The sequence below is a fragment of the Rana temporaria genome, chromosome 11 (assembly GCF_905171775.1).
Source record: "Rana temporaria chromosome 11, aRanTem1.1, whole genome shotgun sequence".
NCBI classification, from domain to species: Eukaryota; Metazoa; Chordata; class Amphibia; order Anura; family Ranidae; genus Rana; species Rana temporaria.
Genome location: NC_053499.1, coordinates 109,879,542 through 109,898,640, shown reverse-complemented (window position 1 = coordinate 109,898,640; position 19,099 = coordinate 109,879,542). Strand labels below are relative to the sequence as shown.

The following is a 19,099-nucleotide window of genomic DNA, read 5'->3' as shown; positions in this document are numbered from 1 at the left end:
TTATTTTTTAAAATAAAAAAACGTGTATTTTTTTCCCAAAAAGGTGCGCTTGTAAGGCCGCTGCGCAAATACGGCGTGACAGAAAGTATTGCAATGATCGGCATTTTATTCTCTAGGGTGTTAGAATAAAAAATATATATAATGTTTGGGGGTTTTAAACTAGAGGGAAGGAGATGGCAGTGAAAAATTACATATTAGAACTGCTGTTTTACTTGTAATGCCAACGGCCACCATCAGATGGCGCAGGTCACAGAAGGAAGCTTGGCACTTCACAAGGCTTCAATTATTGGCCGTGGCGGGCCAGCCGCGATCGCGTGGTGGGGGCGCATGGGGGCACACTGTGCCTCTGAGCTCCACCGCCGCGATCGGCGGGTCCGCGACGGCCGGTAACTGAGGCCGCAAAGCCGCGGCCTCAATTACCGGCGGGTGCGGGCGCCAGGTCACAATTTCTTGTCGCAATTGCGACCTGGCGCCCGGATATTGTCGAGCCCTGCCTTAAACCCATCAGCAGGACCAGTATCTGCTCCTTTGGCAAGGAGGAACAGGATGAGCACTACAAAATGACCTCCAGCGGGCCACTGGTGTGAATGTATCTGACCAAACAATCAGAAACAGACTTCATGGGGGTGGCCTGAGTGCCCGACATCCTCTAGTGTGTGGAGCTCGATTGGCGTCTTCCATTGAACACCAGAATTAGCAGGTCCGCCACTGGTGCCCCATGCTTTTCACAGATGAGAGCAGATTCACCCTGAGCATATGTGACAGACATGAAAGGGCCTGGAGAAACATGAAGAGAACTTTATGCTGCCTGTAATATCGTTCAGCATGACCGGATTGGTGGTGGGTCAGTGATGGTCTGGGGAGACGCACAGACCTCTACAGGCTACACAATGGCACCCTGACTGCCATTAGGCATCGGGATGAAATCCTTGGACCCATTGTCAGACCCTACGCTGGTGCAGTGGGTCCTGGGTTCCTCGTGGTGCACGTCAATGCCTGGCCTCATGTGGCAAGAGCATGCAGCCAGTTCCTGGAGTTTGAAGAGATTGATACCATTGAATAGCCCCAACGCTCACCTGACCAAAATCCAAAAGAACACCTCTGGGACATTATGTTTCGGTCCATCCAGTGCCGCCAGGTTGCGCCTCAGTCTGTTTAGGAGCTCAGTGATGCTCTGGTCCAGATCTGGGAGGAAATACCCCAGGACACCATCCGTCGTCTGTTATCAGGCATGCATGCATGCATACAAGCACTTGGGGGCCATACAAACTACTAGTTGTTGCAACGAAATGTCAGCAAAATGGACTAGCTTGCTGCATAGTTTTTTCACTTTGATTTTCGGGGTGTCTTTGAATTCAGCCCTCTGTAGGTGGATAATTTTCATTTCCATCAAATGATGTGCCATCCTTTCATTCCCAACACATTACCCAGTCCATATCAGTATAGATATCCAGCATGAGATTTTTGCCCATTGAGATCTGATATGTTTTCAAAGTCTGCCTTTAATTTTTTGGAGCAGTGTATATTGCAACATTGGCAACTAGAAGAGGAGGATGAAGAATTTTACACATGTATATATACACACACACACACACACACTTATGTGCCTATACATGTGTATATGCAGGATCTTTAAACATTTTACTCAGAATCTGTCAATGACATCCTGCATAGTAAAGCCTCAGTCACTGCCATAAAAAAAAAAAAAAAAAGTTTCCAAACCATTTTTTAATTACGGATATGAACGCAGTTTTATGGTTTTCAATGGAGACACACAGATGCAAAAACAAGCACTGCATTCAGATATGCAACCAAAAATCTGTGTCTGAGGACATGTGTATACAGGTATACACCATTGAGGGGAAAATTTTTTAAAATAACCATATCCATTTTGAATGTGTAAATTTTTTTATCGATTATGCAAGAACTTTTGTTCCATACCTTAATAATCAGTAAATTTTTTACTGCCATGTTACGGCAGTGTGAATGAGGACTAAACACCAGTATATTATTACGCCTGTGTGCAAGAGGCCCAAGTCTGACTCAGCAGGGGGGTGTAGGAATTCCGCAGAAACTGCTTCCCTCTGCAGAAATCAACCCTTGTCCTAACCGCACCTCCCAAACCTACCGTTGTATCATTTTGGTGCGGATGGGGTTAATACAACCAAGGGGCTGTCAGGAGCTGTCGGATTATGCCTGCCCTTTCCCGACAGATCTACCATTCATAGAAGCTGTACTACAACTTTTATGAAGGACACAGGATCTATGAATAGGGGACGAGCAGATGATAGATAGATAGCTCCATCCCCTCTGTTCAGAAATACTATGCAACTCATATGGCTTCTTTGAAGGGCAAATCTGGCAGAGAAAAAGGGCAGGCATGCTCGCGCTCTCCTGACGAGCGCTTCTTCCCTGTATCACCCCCAATTCACCGGAAAATTACAACGGCAGGTTTAGGGGGTGGGGTTAGGACAGAGGAGGATTCAGAATACCCCATCCTTTGATTTTGCACTCCTTAGGAGCACTCCCTTTAAGAGAGTGCTCCCAATCTCAGCTTGTTGCCTCTAATAAACATACCTGGGAGGCAAAAATCTTGCAGATTTATAAGGGATCAAATACTTATTTCACTCAGTAAAATGCAAATCAATTTATAACTTATTTTAAATGCGTTTTTCTGGATTTTTATTCGTCTGTCTCACTGTTAAAAATAAACCTACCATTACATTTATAAACGGATCATTTCTTTGTCAGTGGCAGTTTGGATTTGATTTTAATCACTAGTAAAAAGGCTCGAGTTAAATCATAATTTTTAAAGAGCAACTGTCATTTCTGTCCCGAAGCAGATTCTCCTATGACCCGCTGTTGACTGACCGACAGCCCCATTCATTTTAATGGGGCAGCTGATGATGCGACAGTGACACAACAAGGCGAGGGATGTGGCGGCAGCAGACAAGTGCTGCCATGATGCATCTGAAATGATAGATGCTCTTTAAATGTAAGGACTCATTCTTGCTGGTAGTTAGAATATTTGCAAACAAAATGAAGGTTTAAGGCCCCTTTCACACCGACACGTTTTTCCGGTAGTTTAGACCTAAAATTAGCACTACTATACCGCCTGAAAAAAAATCGTGCCCTGCAGTCTTCAGTGTGAAAGCCAAAAGGACCAATCCCAAAGTCCTGCTAGCCGCATCTTTGGAGCGGTATAGGAGCGGGGTGTTTACCGCTCCTATCCATTGAAATCAATGGGAAACCGCGGGAATACCGCCGGCAATGCGCCTCTGCAGAGGCACATTGCGGGCAGTATTAACCCTTTTTCAGGCGCTAGCGGGGGTTAAAACCGCACCGCTAGCGGCCAAATATCGTGGTAAATATGACAGTATAGCGGCGCTAAAAATACCGCCACCGCACCTCCCGTGCCATGCCCAGTGTGAAACGGGCCTAACTATTTAGAATAATAAGCTGTCAGGTTAATAAAACAGCGATATCAAAACCGATTCAATCATACAGTTTGAAGTGTACAGATATTTGCAAAACAATGGGATAAAGGAATATTCCTGAACTTTGGTCTATCTCGTGGTTACTGGTAAATTATGTAAATGCATCAATGCAGTGCATGTAATCTCAGCTTGCATTCATTGAATAAGTTTACCAAAAATTTAAATATTGCAGAATATACAGCCTCATGCTACATAACCAAGCTCCATTTTATGATGAATAAACAAATGATTAACGTATCTTAAATAGATTTTTACTCCACAAACATTTTATTAAAATAAAAAACACATGCATATACTCACTGTCGTGGCTATCCTCAGGTAATACACAGAGATGAAAAACAAACCCTTTGACATAAACTGTACCCGTTTACCTACAGCCCTCTCTTCCCTACAGCTGTTTAAAAAGTGTAGAGTTTACGAAACAATTTCTTAGCTCAAGGAGGCAGGGAATAGGGATCCGATATCACACACTGCACAGCATACAACAAGGAGCCGAGTATAATCTGAGACCTGAGTGCAGGTATAGACTGTCAGGTGTCACTCCCACAAATAGTAGAGGAATGAGAGAACAGAAAGAAATTACACTAGGTGCTTTGGATAGAAACAAGTAAACACTACAGAAGGATATGCTTTGTTAATTTAGGAGGTTTACAACCACATTAATATTTTGCTCAGATAATCTAGATTAGAATTTTAATATACAGAATTTCAAAATTACATTACATCACATATAAATCTGGTATGTAGATCCCTCTATCGACCACTACTTCATTAGCTTTAAGTGGTTGTAAACCCTTTACAACCATTTTTGCTACAGGTAAACCCATAATATTACCTGTAGCAAACCAGGATATCTCCTAAACCTGCCCGGGATGTTGTTCAAACTCTCCTGAACGATTTAAACCGGCGTCTAGAAGCGTCTATTTTTTGGGGGTTAAAATTAAAAAGTCTTTAAACGAAGTGCTGCTAAACGTGAGTTACTGAAATGCCTGTGTTTAGAGGCTTGAAATGCCTCTAAACACAGCTTCTGAAAGCATTTTTTTGGGTTCCAGAAAAAGCCTCTAAACTCAACTGCCTAGAAATGACTACAAAAGACCATTAGCCAGATTCAGGTAGCTTTACGCCGGCGTAACTCTGAATCTACGCCGTCCTAAGTTTAAGCATATTCTGAAAACCAGATACGCTTAAATTAGGCTAAGATACGAGCGGCGTAAGTCTCCTACGCCGTCGTATCTTAGGGTGCAATATTTAGGCTGGCCGCTAGGTGGCGCTTCCGTTGAGTTCGGCGTAGCATATGTAAATGACTAGATACGCCGATTCAGAAACGTACGTGCGGCCGGCGCATTTTTTTTTACGTCGTTTACGTACGGCTTTTTCCGGCGTAAAGTTAGTCGAACAAATAGCTGGCCTAGTCAATGTTAAAGCGGTAGTTCACCCCCCCCCCTCCCCCGACACATTTTACCATCGAGACAGGCATTGTAGCGCGAGCTACAGTATGCCTGTCCCGATTTTTTTAACCCCGTACTCACCTTGTAGTCGTCCATCGTAGATTTCGGCTCCCGCGGGGAATGGGCGTGCCTATGGAGAGGGAGGATGATTGACGGCCGGCCCTGGCACGTCACTCTCCCCGAAGACAGCCGGAGTAGGTCTCGGCTCTTCACGGCGCCTGCGCACAGGCTATGCGCACGCGTCGTGAAGACCAAGCCTATTTCGGCTATTTCCGGAGAAGCGTGACGCGCCAGAGCCGGCCGTCAATCATCCTCCGTCTCCATAGGCACGCCCATTCCCCGGTATCTTCGATGGACGACTACAAGGTGAGTACGGGGGTAAAAAATTCGGGACAGGCATACTGTAGCTCGCGCTACAATGCCTGATTTTAAGGTAAAATAAAAATAAAAAATAAATTTTCCCGTCGATAGGGTGAACCCCCGCTTTAAGTATGGCCGTCGTTCCCGCGTCGAAATTTGAAATTTTTACGTCGTTTGCGTAAGTCGTCCATGAATGGGGCTGGACGTAATTACACGTCAAAACCAATACGTCCTTGCGGCGTACTTTAGAGCAATGCACACTGGGATATGTCCACGGACGGCGCATGCGCCGTTCGTAAAAAACGTCAATCACGTCGGGTCCCCCGCCCATTCACATAAAACACGCCCCCTCATCCTCATTTGAATTAGGCGCGCTTACGCCAGCCCCATTTACGCTACGCCGGCGTAACTTAGGAGGCAAGTGCTTTGTGAATACAGCACTTGCCTCTCTGACTTACGGCGGCGTAGCGTAAATACGATACGCTACGCCTGCCTAATGTTGCGACGATGTACCTGAATCTAGCTACATGTGTACATGTACTGATAAGGTAACAGAGGAGAGTTCAGAAGCAGTTGAAAAAAATACCCAACTGCACCTAAACGTCCATTTACCAGCAGCAGTGTACATGAGGTCTTAGGAGATATCCTTGTATTTGCATGTGCCCATGACACACTGAAGAAAAACTGAAGCAATGGCTCGTACGCCTGAGTGATGCATCGCGGCTCCAGCCAAACACAGCGCCAGAGGCCACGATACCCGGAAGTAACTCCGGGAGAGATGTCGCCAGCCGAAGGGGGATACAAGGACCGCTGTGGGGGCTTCGATGTAATGCAAGTAAATTCATAATGAGCTAGTATTTCATGGGTCCGGTGGTAGACTCACCAACTAGAAACAAGGTGTTACCCTAGACCAGGGGTGGGCAAACTTTTTGACTCAAGGGCCGCAAAGGGGTTCATATATTGGACCCGGGTGCCGGACCAAGAGTAGATGGACTGTGTGTATGTGTGAATTAATATAAATTAAATTTAAATGTGTAACATTAAATGTTTAGATTAATTTAAGGTAGAAAAGCATAAAAAGAGTTATTTTACAAAACTTTGATGCAATGTATTTTTTTCAGGTGTCCCCATCACAGCGCTCCTTTACATCATGTTTCCCCACAGTGCCCCATCACAGCGCTCCTTTACATCATGTTTCCCCACAGTGCCCCATCACAGCGCCCCTTTACATCAGGTGTCCCCATCACATCGCCCCTTTACATCAGGTGTTCCCATCACAGTGCCCCTTTACATCAGGTGTTCCCATCACAGTTTCCCTTAACATAAAATGTACTCATCATTGTGCCCCTTAACATAAAATAAGGGTCACGCTGATGGGCACATTTTATGTTAAGGGGCACGCTGATGGGTATATTTTTAATGTGTAAGCTGATGGGCATATTTTATGTTAAGGGGCACTCTGATGGGCACAACAAAATGTGTCCATCAGTGTGCCTCTTAAAAAAAATATGCTCATCAGTGCGAACATTAAAAATATACCCATCAGCGTGACCCTTAACATAAAATGCGCCCATCAGAGTGCCCCTTAACATAAAAAAGGTGCCCATCAGCGTGACCTTTAACATATGCCCAGCAGTGTTAATGTTGACAATAAATTAGCCCATTAATGGTGACCAACAAACTAAGAATATGCCACATACCTAGAATGCAGGAGCGGATGCAGGAAGAAAAAAATAGCTGAGAACGAGTAGCAGGGGGCGTGGCGTCACGCCTCTAGGAGAGCCAGGAGTGGACCCGGGAACCAGGAGCAGCAGGGGGCGGGGCACGCAAGTGATGTGGGAGACATGCGTGGCCCCTACTCGCAATGTGATCAAGGAGTGGACCGCGAGCTGCAGGGAAGGAACGTGACGTCACGCCCCTACTCGGTGCCGTACTCGCTTGTAAACTTCCAGGACCTGCGGTGAGGAGCAGGGGGCGGGCGCACACTGGCAGCGTCACTGGTTGCTGGGGAAACCCGCGATCCCAGCAAACCAGCGCTGCAATTTGTAAATATACTGTCGGTCCGGGCAGAAGTGTCACTCGGGCCCGACTCGGACCGCCATTTAGTGACGGCTGTGATAAGATCATACACGGACACACGGCGGCGGTGGAAAAAAAAAAAAAACACTCGGTCAGTTTTCTGCCCTGTACCCAGGGCCGGCGCTGGCGGGCCGGATTAAAAGGTCCGCCGGGCCGTAGTTTGCCCATTCCTGCCCTAGACCATGGATGCTCAACCTGTGGCCCTCCAGCTGTTGCGAAACTACAAGTCCCATGATGCATTGCAAGCTGCTGACAGGTACAAGCTTGACTCTCAAAGTCAGAGGCATGATGGGAGTTGTGGTTCCATAACAGCTGGAGGGCCACAGGTTGAGCATCCATGCCCTAGACCTGCTGATTTCCAACAATACAGACCTGATCACGGATGTGGAAATACAGGGAAATTTTAGGAAACAGCGATCACAGGTCATTTGGCTTCAGTATAAATCACACAAATAGGAAACACAAGGGGAACACAAAGACACAAAAGAGCCAACTTCTCTAAACTACGAACCTTGCTAGAAGATATAAATTGGGATAATATCTTAGAAACAAAGAATACAGAGGAGTGATGGGTTTGCTTTAAAAGCATATTAAAATAAGGGCATTAGCCAGTGCATCCCATTGGGAAATACATTTAAAAGAGCAAACAAAAATCTTGGATGGCTTAAAGGGGTTGTAAAGGTTCATGTTAAAAAACATCCAATGCTTACTGGCCAGCCCTTGAAAGTCCCACGTCGAGAACGCGCTGGATTTCGGCCTGGTTCTTTTGGCTCTTTATTGGTTCCGGGGGGCAGGGCCGAGTCTGGTATTTGTGTCTATGGACGCAAATGCTGGACTCGGAAGTGCATCCGCAAGGTAGCTCTCTTGGGAAATCGCTTCCCAGGGGGGGTTTATCTGATGCGGGGGAGGAGCTGAGATAGCCGGCGAGGGTCCCCAGAAGACAGCGTTCGGGGCCACGGTGTGCAAAACGAGCTGCACAGTTTAGGCAAGTATGACATGTTTGTTATTTTATTTTTTTTATTTAGAATCTTTAGTACCACTTTAACTCTGATGTAAAAATGCATATAAAAGCAAAGTAGAAGGCCTTCAAAAAAATCCAAGGCTGAGGGATCATCATCAGCATTCAGACTTTACAAAGAATGCAACAAGATATGTAAGGGTGCAATTAGGGCAGCTAAGATGGAACATGAAAGACACATAGCAGAGGAGAGCAAAAAAAATCAAGAAATTCTGTAACCACTTGCCGTCGTTATACGGCGGCAGGATGGCACGATCCCACGAACCATCGTAGCTGTACGTCGGTGCCTAAAAACAGGATAGCAGGCACGGGCTGCCGGAGGCGTGCACCCGTGGCATCGCGGGGGAGCCGATGCCCGTGACCGGTGGTCGCGATAACCGCTGGCCGAGAGCAGGGACGTGCGTGCGTGTATATAAACACACACACACACACACACACACACACACACACATTTCTGTCCTGTGAGGAAAGACAGATCATGAGTTCCTAATGGCTAGGAACCACGATCCATTATTATTTCCTCTAGGTCAGACCCCCCCACAGTGAGAAACACACGGGAACAATTAATCCCTTGATCGCCCCCTAGTGTTAACCCTTTCCAGTGACATTTTTACAGTAATCAGTGCATTTTTATAACACTGATCCATGTATTAATGCCAATGGTCCCAAAAATGTGTCCGATGTGTCCGCCATAATGTCGCAGTCCCGATAAAAAAAAAAAAATAAATAAAAACAAAAAAAAAAAAAAAAAAAAACACAAACGCAGATCACTGCCATTACTAGCAAAAAAATGTATAATAAAATTGCTATAAATCTATCTACCATTTTGTAGACGCTATAACTTTTGCGCAAGCCAATCAATATACGCTTATTGCAATTTTTATTACCAAAAATACGTAGAAGAATACATATCGGCCTAAAAACTGAGAAGAAACTAGCCCTTTAAAAAAAAAAAAAAAAAAGAAGGAGATTAATTATAGCAGAAAGTACAAAATATCGTTTTTTTTTTTCAAAATTGCTGCCATTTTTTTTTTTTATGTTTATAGCGCACAAAATAAACTTGCAGAGACGATCAAACACCACCAAACTAAAGCTCCATTTGTGGGAAAAGGACATCAATTTGGTTTGTGTACAGCATCGCACGACCGCGCAATTGTCAGTTAAAGCGACGCAGTGCCAAATTGCTAAAAAATGGCACGGTCATTTGGCAGACAATTCTTCCAGGGCTGAAGTGGTTAAGTATATAGACAGTAAAAAGGGGGAGGACAGACCAAATTGGCCCCATAAAGAATGAGGCAGGACATCTGGTTACAAAGGATGGGGAGATACCGAAGGTATTGAATATATTCTTCTCCGTCTTCACAAGGGAATCGGGGGGCTTCAGTAACCAAAACTGCAGTGTTTATCCTCATGACACATCACAATAAGCATCCTCATGGCTAACAGAGGACAGAATTAGAAATAGACTTGGAAAACGTAACATTAATAAATCCCCGGGACCAGATGGCTTGCACCCAAGGGTATTTAGGGAACTCAGTCAAGTAATTGCCAGACCATTGGTCCCAATTTTTACTGACAGTCTACTGACTGGAATGGTACCAGCTGATTGGAGAAAAGCCAATGTAGCACCAAAATAAATAACTGGAATTACAGACCAGTTAGCCCAACATCAATAATATGCAAGCTCTTGGAGGGGATGACAAGGGACTATATACACAAGATTTTAGTAATGAAAACTGTTCCATTAGCAGTAATCAGCATGGATTAATGAAGAATCGTTCTTGTCAAACCAATCTATTAACATTCTATTAGGAGGTGAGCTGCCATCTAGATAAAGGAAGGTCCATAGACGTGGTGCATCTGGATTTTGCAAAAGCATTTGATACAGTTCCCCATAAACGTTTACTGTACAAAGTAAAGTCCGTTGGCATGGACCATAGGGGGAGTATATAGATTAAAAACTGCCTACAAGGGCGAGTTCAGAGGGTGGTGATAAATGGGGAATACTCGGAATGGTCAGGGATGGGGGGGTAGAGTCCCCCAGGGTTCTGTGCTGGGACCAATCCTATTTAATTTGTTCATAAACGACCTGGAGGATGGGGTAAACAGCTCAATCTCTGTATTTGCGGATGACACCAAGCTAAGCAGGGCAATAACTTCTCTGTGGAAACCTTACAAGACGATCTGAACAAATTAATGAGGTGGGCAACTACATGGCAAATGAGGTGTAATGTGGAAAAATTTAAAATAATTAATTTAGGTAGCAAAAATATGAATGCAATCTATACACTGGGGGCAGAACTTCTGGGGGAATCTAAGATGGAAAAGGACCTGGGGGTCCTAGTAGATGACAGGCTCAGCAATGACATGCAATGCCAAGCTGCTGCTAACAAAGCAAACAGAATATAGGCATGCATTAAGAAGGGGATTACCGTATTTATCGGCGTATACCGCGCACTATTTTGCCCTGAAAATCAGGGCAAAATCGTGGGTGCGCAGTATACGCCGATACCCGCTTTCCCGCCATGAGTTTGAATACTGCGCCCGCATATAGCGAGCGCAGTACACTCGTGAATCTTCGGCCAGTCTCCGCGCCTCTCGTACTGACGTCCTGAGCGTACAGGACGTCAGTGCGAGAGGCGCCCGAGCCTGCCCGAAGATTCACGAGTGTACTGCGCTCGCTATATGCGGGCGCAGTATTCAAAGTCGTGGCGGGAAACGAGCGGGAGGACGCCGCCGAAGGACGCCGGACCCGCCGAAGATGGACACCGGACCCGCCGAAGATGGACACCGGACCCGCCGAAGATGGACGCCCGACCCGCCGAAGATGGACGCCCGACCCGCCGAAGATGGACGCCCGACCCGCCGAAGATGGACGCCCGACCCGCCGAAGATGGACGCCCGACCCGCCGAAGATGGACGCCCGACCCGCCGAAGAGGACACCCGACGAGGCCGCAGAAGGACGCCGGACCCGACGAGGCCGCAGATGGACGCCGCGCAAGACATCAAAACTGCAAGTACAAAACAACAAAAAATCTTTTTTTCCCACAGGATTGGGGGCCACTTTGGGGGTGCGCGGTATACGCCAGAGCGCGTTATACCACGATAAATACGGTAACTCAAGAAATAAAGTGATAATTCTCCCGCTCTACAAGACTCTGGTCCGGCCGCACCTGGAGTATGTTGTGCAGTTCTGGGCACCAGTCCTCAGGAAGGATGTACTGGAAATGGAGCGAGTACAAAAAAGGGCAACAAAGCTAATAAAGGGTCTGGAGGATATTAGTTATGAGGAAAGGTTGCAAGCACTGAACTTATTCTCTCTGGAGAAGTGACGCTTGAGAGGGGATACGATTTCAATTTACAAATACCGTACTGGTGACCCCACAATAGGGATAAAACTTTTTTGCGGAAGGGAGTTTAACAAGACACATCGCCACTCATAATTAGAAGAAAAGAGGTTGAACCTTAAACTGCATAGAGGGTTCTTTACTGTAAGAGCGGCAAGGATGTGGAATTCACATCCACAGGTAGTGGTCTCAGTGGGGGGCATCGATAAGTTCAAAAACTAATAGATAAGCACCTGAACGACCGCAACATACAGGGAAATACAATGTAGTACTGACCTATAATCACACACATAGGTTGGACGTGATGGACTTATGTCTTTTTTTAACCTCACCTAGTATGTAAATACTAATAAAAATAAAAAATAAATCAATGAAAACATTTATCCTAGGAGAGATTTCCTCTCATTTTCAGTTTTTTAGGACAGGAAGTAAAGGAAATCCCCCCCAATGGGACACAGACATCAAAAATAAATGAATAAATAAATATTTTGCCCTATGCAAATAAAGATGCCACCAATAACTACTTTAAGGTAAAGACTCCATGGCCAATCATTTGAACTGGCCAATGACCTGCAACAAAGATGCAGCAAAAGTGTTTAGACTTTACTGCCTGCATATTTACGTGACTTACTAACCAAGATGCCACTCCCAAAGCCTGAACCTTTCACAACAAATCTGCAATGACACCAGCCACATAGTAGATTCACAAATTCCCCTTAAATTCCAAGTATTAAATCGACCCTTGAAACTGAACTCCTCTAGGGATAGAGGAATAAACTGTAATAATTTCTTATTTCACACTCCAACCGGCTTCCACACTGTGCAACTGGGACCCCAAAGTCGCACTCCAATGTCATTTCGTACAATGTAGGACAAGCAGGTCTGAATTGTATGCTAGCACAGCGAGGGCTCACCCACAACCTGGAACATTGGAGAGAAAAGGAAAGCCTGCTGAAATGAGAAATGCATTATAGCTTTTTCTGAGAATGAATAGACTACAAGTACCATCATCCATTGCAGCTGATGCTTGTAGGTCTTAAAAGCGGAGTTACTCCTAAAGGAGACGTTCCACATTAAGGCCTCCTTTTTTACAAAATGGCACTTTTTTTTCCTTTTAGTTGACAGGTACCTGCTCCCACCTCTGCTCCCTGAAGTCTTCTGGGACTTGTCACAGGTCCCAGAAGACTGTGGGACCATTCACAGTTGGCAGCGCAGCTCGCACATGTGCAGTGGGCACCCAGCTGTGAAGACGCAAGCTGTCACAGCCTGGTGCCCACAGTCGAGATGCAGCCTGGTGCCCACAGTCAAGATGCCGGGAACAGAAGAAAGGGGCAGCTCGGGTGAGCACATTGCTGAATCCTGGGACAGGTGAGTGTTTATAAAAGTCACCAGCTAGTTTTGATATCTGCTGACTTTTAATAAACAAAAAAAAAATGACTGGAGTTCCTCTTTAACCGGTTGCCGACCGCCGCATGTACATGTACGTCCACAGAATGGCACGTACAGACAGATGGGCGTACCTGTACGTCCCTGCCTTTCCGCGGGTCGGGGGTCCGATTGGGACCCCCCCGCGCTACATGCGGTGGTCGGAAACCCACGGGGAGCTGAAGAACGGGGAGAGCCGTATGTAAACACGGCTTCCCCGTGCTTCCCTGTGGCGGCGCATCGATCGTATCATCCCTTTTATAGGGGAGACACAATTGATGATGTCAGACCTACAGCCACACCCCCCTACAGTTGTAAACACACACTAGGTGAAGCCCAACACCTTCAGCGCCCCCTGTGGTTAACTCCCAAACTGCAACTGTCATTTTCACAATAAAGAATGCATTTTTTGCTGTGAAAATGACAATGGTCCCAAAAATGTGTGAAAATTGTCCGAAGTGTCCGCCATAATGTCGCAGTTAAGAAAAAAATAAAAAATAAAAAAAAATAAAAAAATAAAAAAATAAAAATCGCTGATCGCCGTCATTAGTAGTGAAAAACAAAATAATTAATACAAATGCAATAAAAATATCCCCCATTTTGTAAACGCTATAAATTTTGCGCAAACTAAACGATAAACGCTTATTGCGATTTTTTTTACCAAAAATATGTTGAAGAATACGTATCGGCCTAAACTGAGGAAAAAAAATTTTTTGTTTTATATATGTTTTTGGGGGATATTTATTACAGCAAAAAGTAAAAAATATTGCATTTTTTTCAAAATTGTCGCTCTATTTTTGTTTATAGCGCAAAAAATAAAAACCACAGAGGTGATCAAATACCACCAAAAGAAAGCTCTATTTGTGGGGAAAAAAGGACGCCACGACCGCACAATTGTCTGTTAAAGCGACGCAGTGCCGAATCACAAAACATGGCTTGGGCATTTAGCTGCCTAAAGGTCCGGGGCTTAACCGGTTAAAGAACTACGAGGATGCTGGTGAGTGTCCTCATAGTTCATGGATCTTCCAACTCTCAGGTAACTGCTTGGCCCGGATCAGAGGTACAGGCAGACAGCTATCCATAGAGTCTGCAGGAGACGGATTACAGACGCATCTAAAACACGTGTGCAATATGTGGCTTTGGGATTTTTTGTTTTTAAACAGCCTGTCTCGCACCAGGAGTTCTAGCATTTAGAGGAGAAAAGCAAATGCTGTATGTGCACGCACATGAGACCATATTGGAAGACCATGCCCTCCGGCGCTGTGATGTCACCAATCCCCTTAGGCGAGTCTGCCTTCTTTAAGCCCTCTTTCAGGTTTACAGTCTCCTGTCTCTTGATTGGTTCAGCTGGGATGAAGTAACCCCTTGCACATGCAGGCGGCACACAACTGTGCCAAGGTTATACACTGGTCTGCAATGCTCAGGGCTCAGTGTAAACAAACACTGCCAGGCAGAGAGAAGGCTCTACTTGTCAGAAGGCTTTAGATCCTCTCTTTGGGAATAGCAGTTAACCCTTGCAGTGGAAGGATCTTTCTTACAAAAAGCCCAGAGTTCAGCTCAAGCCCTTCCATACAATAACACACTTGTAAATTTCCTTTTTTGTGACAGCACTTTCACCTCTGCCAAACACCACACTCCCTCGTTAATTACATTGAACTCTACACATTGCCCCAAACAACAGGTGTGAAATGACATCATCACAAAAGGTAGTTACGTCACACCTGGGTACGCAAGATGAACTGCCTCTGTCTGTCTCCCAGGTAGCATATAAATTCATGCGGACAGGACCTCCTGTGGCCGGGGCGGGGCTACTAACAGGTACCTCGCCGCCTACCGCGGAACCCCCTGGTGCCGCGATGACAGTGGCCCCCAGGGGCCCCGCAGACACAGGGCGCTCGGACATGTTGAAAACACCAGAGGAGATTGAAGTGACGACCAATCGCAGGAGGAGGAGGAGCACTCGTGACGGGAAAGGACGCAGCCAATCACTAAAGAACGTCGCTTAGCGCATGAGCTTTTTACTTTCCTCCACCAATTAGCAGCCTTTACGGGCGAGGCTTCCTTCCGTGACATCGGATTTGCTTGGACCAATGAGCGCAGAGTACATGCAGGAGGCAGATGGCGACTGGAAACGCCTACAGTGGGCGGAGTAGGAATAGGAATGTTATGAAGTGAGATGGTATAAATGGAGGTGGTGTGTGCGGGGATGACGGACATTGTCGGACGTTCTGTGGAATGTATGTGAAGCGCGGGCGGAGCTGTAGAGGGTGCCCTCACTTTTAGTCATCTTTAAAGCTAAAGCGTTTTTTTTTTTATATAGCTTCTGCTCTGCAGACTTTTTTTTTCTTTTTTATCACACATGTAAAAATGAGCATTTTTGGCCAAAAAATCGCTAGAACATTTTATATATAGCATAAAGATATTAGTTGCAATTGTTTTATATTGCATTAATATTTGCACAACTGTATTTTCTGGAAAAAGATTGTTAAATGAATTTTCGTGCACACAAATATAATATGATACCCAGCTTTTTGGGGAAATATAACAGATGGGGTTCCGTGGAGTAAATAGATATAAAACATAAAATTGCAAGCGCCTGTGGTATCGCAAAAAAATTATTTCTCTCACTCTGACATTTATGTGTGGTGCGATTGCTGGTGTACACCCTGTGGGTGTGTTTGCATTTGTGGGTGTGTGCAGGGTAACAAGCTACATTTCATTTTTTGGGTTTTTAATAAATGTTATTATCATTTTTTTCTTTTTTACTTATTTATTCATTTTATTTTAATTCTGTTACAAGAGGTTAACAAACCATCATGTGATAGCATTGGGCAGATGACAGGTACTCTATGGCGGTTATTTACGAAAGGCGAAGTGCAGTCTCTGTAAATTTGAGGGGTAGATCTGAAATGGGGGGAAGCTCTGCTGATTTTATCATCCAATCATGTGCAAGTTAAAATGCTGTTTTTTATTTTCCTTGCATGTCCCCTCAGATCTACAGCGGCTGCAGTTCCAGTGCAGTTTAAAGTGCACTTTGCACTTGTAGAGCAAAGTGGATTTGCCTTTCGTAAATACCGGTGTAGCCCTACCCCCGAAAGAGCTGCTGGTTTGATTTGGGTGGCATGTTACCTCTGTCTTCTCTAGGGTGACCACATTTCCAAACTGCCATTCAGGGACAATATGATATGGAGATGAAGTCTAACTCCTCGTCTGGTGCTGGTGGGGCAGGGCAGTCTTCAGCCAGTGCCGGTCGATCTTCACTTTTGGTTCCGAGTCAGGTCAGGTCTCAGACAGGAGGACTCAGAAGGAGGCAGTGAGTCGGGCCGCTCGGGCGGGAGGAGGAGGAGCCTTCCTGGGCCCTGGAGGAGGTCAGAGTGCAGGGCAGGCAGCGGGAGGTCGGGACGGACCGGGTCCAGGCTGAGCAGCCGAGCAGTCACTCACTGGGCTGCTGGAGCACAGGGGGCAGTGGGCTGGAGCGGTGGAGATGTCGGAGGGCTCGGCCTGCGCCGCGGTAGGTGAGTGACTGTCTGCTCTGCTCTATCTGCTGCAAGAACCGCGGCTGAAGGAGGAGGAAGTGGGGGTGGAGACGGAGCCTCAGAGAGAGCAGGGCACGGTCACGTCACTGGTTGCTACACGCCAAGGGGGGCGGCCTTAGCAACCAGTGATTTAGAATTATTTAATTACAGCGGCACTGCGGCAGTGAGTGTGGCAGGCAGATGGCAGTCCATGTTTGATTCCCCAAATTGTGTCATCATGATTCTGGGATACTCTATTGTCCCGGATTGAACGCTCCCGGGACACGGGACAAAAATTAAAATTACGGGACTATCCCGGGCAAACCGGGACACGTGGTCACCCTAGTCTTCTCGCCGTCTAGGGTACTGGATGAGAGCTGTAATAAAGTCAATGTCCACACGACAGGTGTCTTTCTGTGCTTTTATTACCCAGCCGGGTAAAAACAATAGGAATGGAAGTAGGTGACGAGACAGAAGAAATAGAAATGGTGGATTCAGGGTTAACTGGTACTGTAAACAGTCCTGCTTCCAAAGGCAAACATCTTTGCCACTCTGGATAGGCCTCTCTCACCAGCCTAGCAGCCAGACTGTCACTCGGAAACTTTAGGGTGAAGTCTCTGCCACAGACCCTCCTAAAGGTGGAGAAAATCTCGGTCCAAAATCCTTCTCAAATGGATTCAGCACCCGGATCTCCTTCAAACAGCTTTAGTTGCATCAATAACTGACAGGCGACCACCGTCCAGCCTCTCAGATACGAAGTGTCCTTCGATGAGCAGATAGGCCTCTCCTGTGACACCAGCCTCGTGCTCGGTGTCCCCCAGACAGGTTCTACATCGACCGGCTTCCTCCACTCTGGCTGGAGTGGCGACGAACTGTACTATTGCTGAGAGCAGGATTGCTTTCCTTCATTCAAGCCTGATACCGCAAAGTTCATTTACTTCATCAACCTTTTCTGTCTACCTCAAGTTGATGTTGGTCGTGTTGGGCCAAGAAAATAAAGCATTCAGAAAATCCTTATCTACGAACTGGACATTCGCTTATTGCTCTACTCACTACCTTCATCCCTAGACAACACATAGAGGTAACTTAATACTCCGATCCCAAAACAATCAGCGGCTCCTGAGGGGGTAGCGCTACACGTGAGGGCTCGTCCTGGATTTGAACCCGGGACCTCTTGCAACGGAAATTGTGAGTACAAGATTTACTAAAGAGCAAAAAGAGTGCCGTGTTCTGAACTGTCCGGTATCATGGGAGTTAACCTCGCACCGCTAAGCTTGGGCGTACGTGCGCCTGAAACGTGCCTGGACAAGTTCTTCAAGTGGGAGGAGTCACCCACCCCTGCGTGAGACATATAACAGAGTCTTCGCGCCATTTCAGCAGAACGCCGCCCACCAGCAAGAGAGAAGGAGAAACCACGTGGCAATGTCTGCTATCCTGCAACCAAGCGTGGTTGCCCAGCGATTGAGGCCCCCTGCTACTTCACCGGGGGTCTCCAGCCTGGAGTGCCAGTGACAGACACAGGGATCCGTATGTCCACCCAGGGACAGTTTATGCTCCTGTCGAGTGGAGGATCGGAGATGCTGGGACTGTCTTGCGCTCGTTGTGAGGAGTTGTCCATAAGAATCCAGCCGTTTGCCCGATGCCAGAAATGCCGGGCCTACCTCTTCGTTGCCCAATCACCTGCTAAAACTCCAAGAGAGTATAGGGTGAACTATGTTACGGGAGTCGTCACTGCAGAGGAGGAAGCCACATGGCCGGAGCCATCCCCGTCGGTGGAGATCGTGGAGCCGGAGGCTCCCAACGTAGAGATCGTCTCGGTCTCGTCTACTTTGACTCTACGATCCGGTCCCCCACCATCCTGCTCACCGGAGGTAAGCCCGATGACCGAAAGAGACCGAGAAGATGACCCAACCAGCCTGACCAGTGTAACGGATGTGACCGAGACCACATCGGAGACCACCACTTCCACAGCGGTCTCTGTGTGGCATGCCTCTATAGGAGCAGGGCCTGCTCCAGCCTCCCGCAGCCGCGGTCGAGGCCTACCTACTCAACGTTCATGGCCGGATTGGCCAAAGGACTATCCTGTGTCCAAACCCTCAGGGGGTTTGCCAGCGGAGGAGCTGAACTCCTCGGACTCTTTCTCCGATGAAGGCGACCTTAAAGACTACATGTTTGAGCCATTGTTTCCCGAGTCGCAAGGCTTCGGAGGATCCCGTGCCCTCTACGGTAGAGGAGGAAGAAACGCTCGGGCCGGAGCGCATCGCGTGGGTCCCAACAGCCGTCCATGGATGTTCCGCAGCTGACCTGGGGAGTCGGTGAGTCAAATCCTGTTCCCGTTGTTTCACTCACCACCCCCGTGACCCTTGTTACTCCCATGTTGAAAAGGGCACCGGAGGCTATAGTGCTGCC

General features: G+C 46.7%; 1 protein-coding gene across 1 annotated transcript in view; it reads right to left on the bottom strand.

Annotated features, from left to right (window-relative positions):
• Positions 1-15,127, bottom strand: part of PACS1 (phosphofurin acidic cluster sorting protein 1) — a 288,112-nt gene extending 272,985 nt beyond the window's left edge. Inside the window, exon 1 of the mRNA XM_040328826.1 lies at positions 14,897-15,127. Coding sequence (XP_040184760.1) covers positions 14,897-15,078 — 182 coding nt within the window. The 5' untranslated portion in view covers positions 15,079-15,127. The remainder of the gene's footprint in view (positions 1-14,896) is intronic.
• Between the last annotated feature and the right edge of the window lie 3,972 nt (positions 15,128-19,099).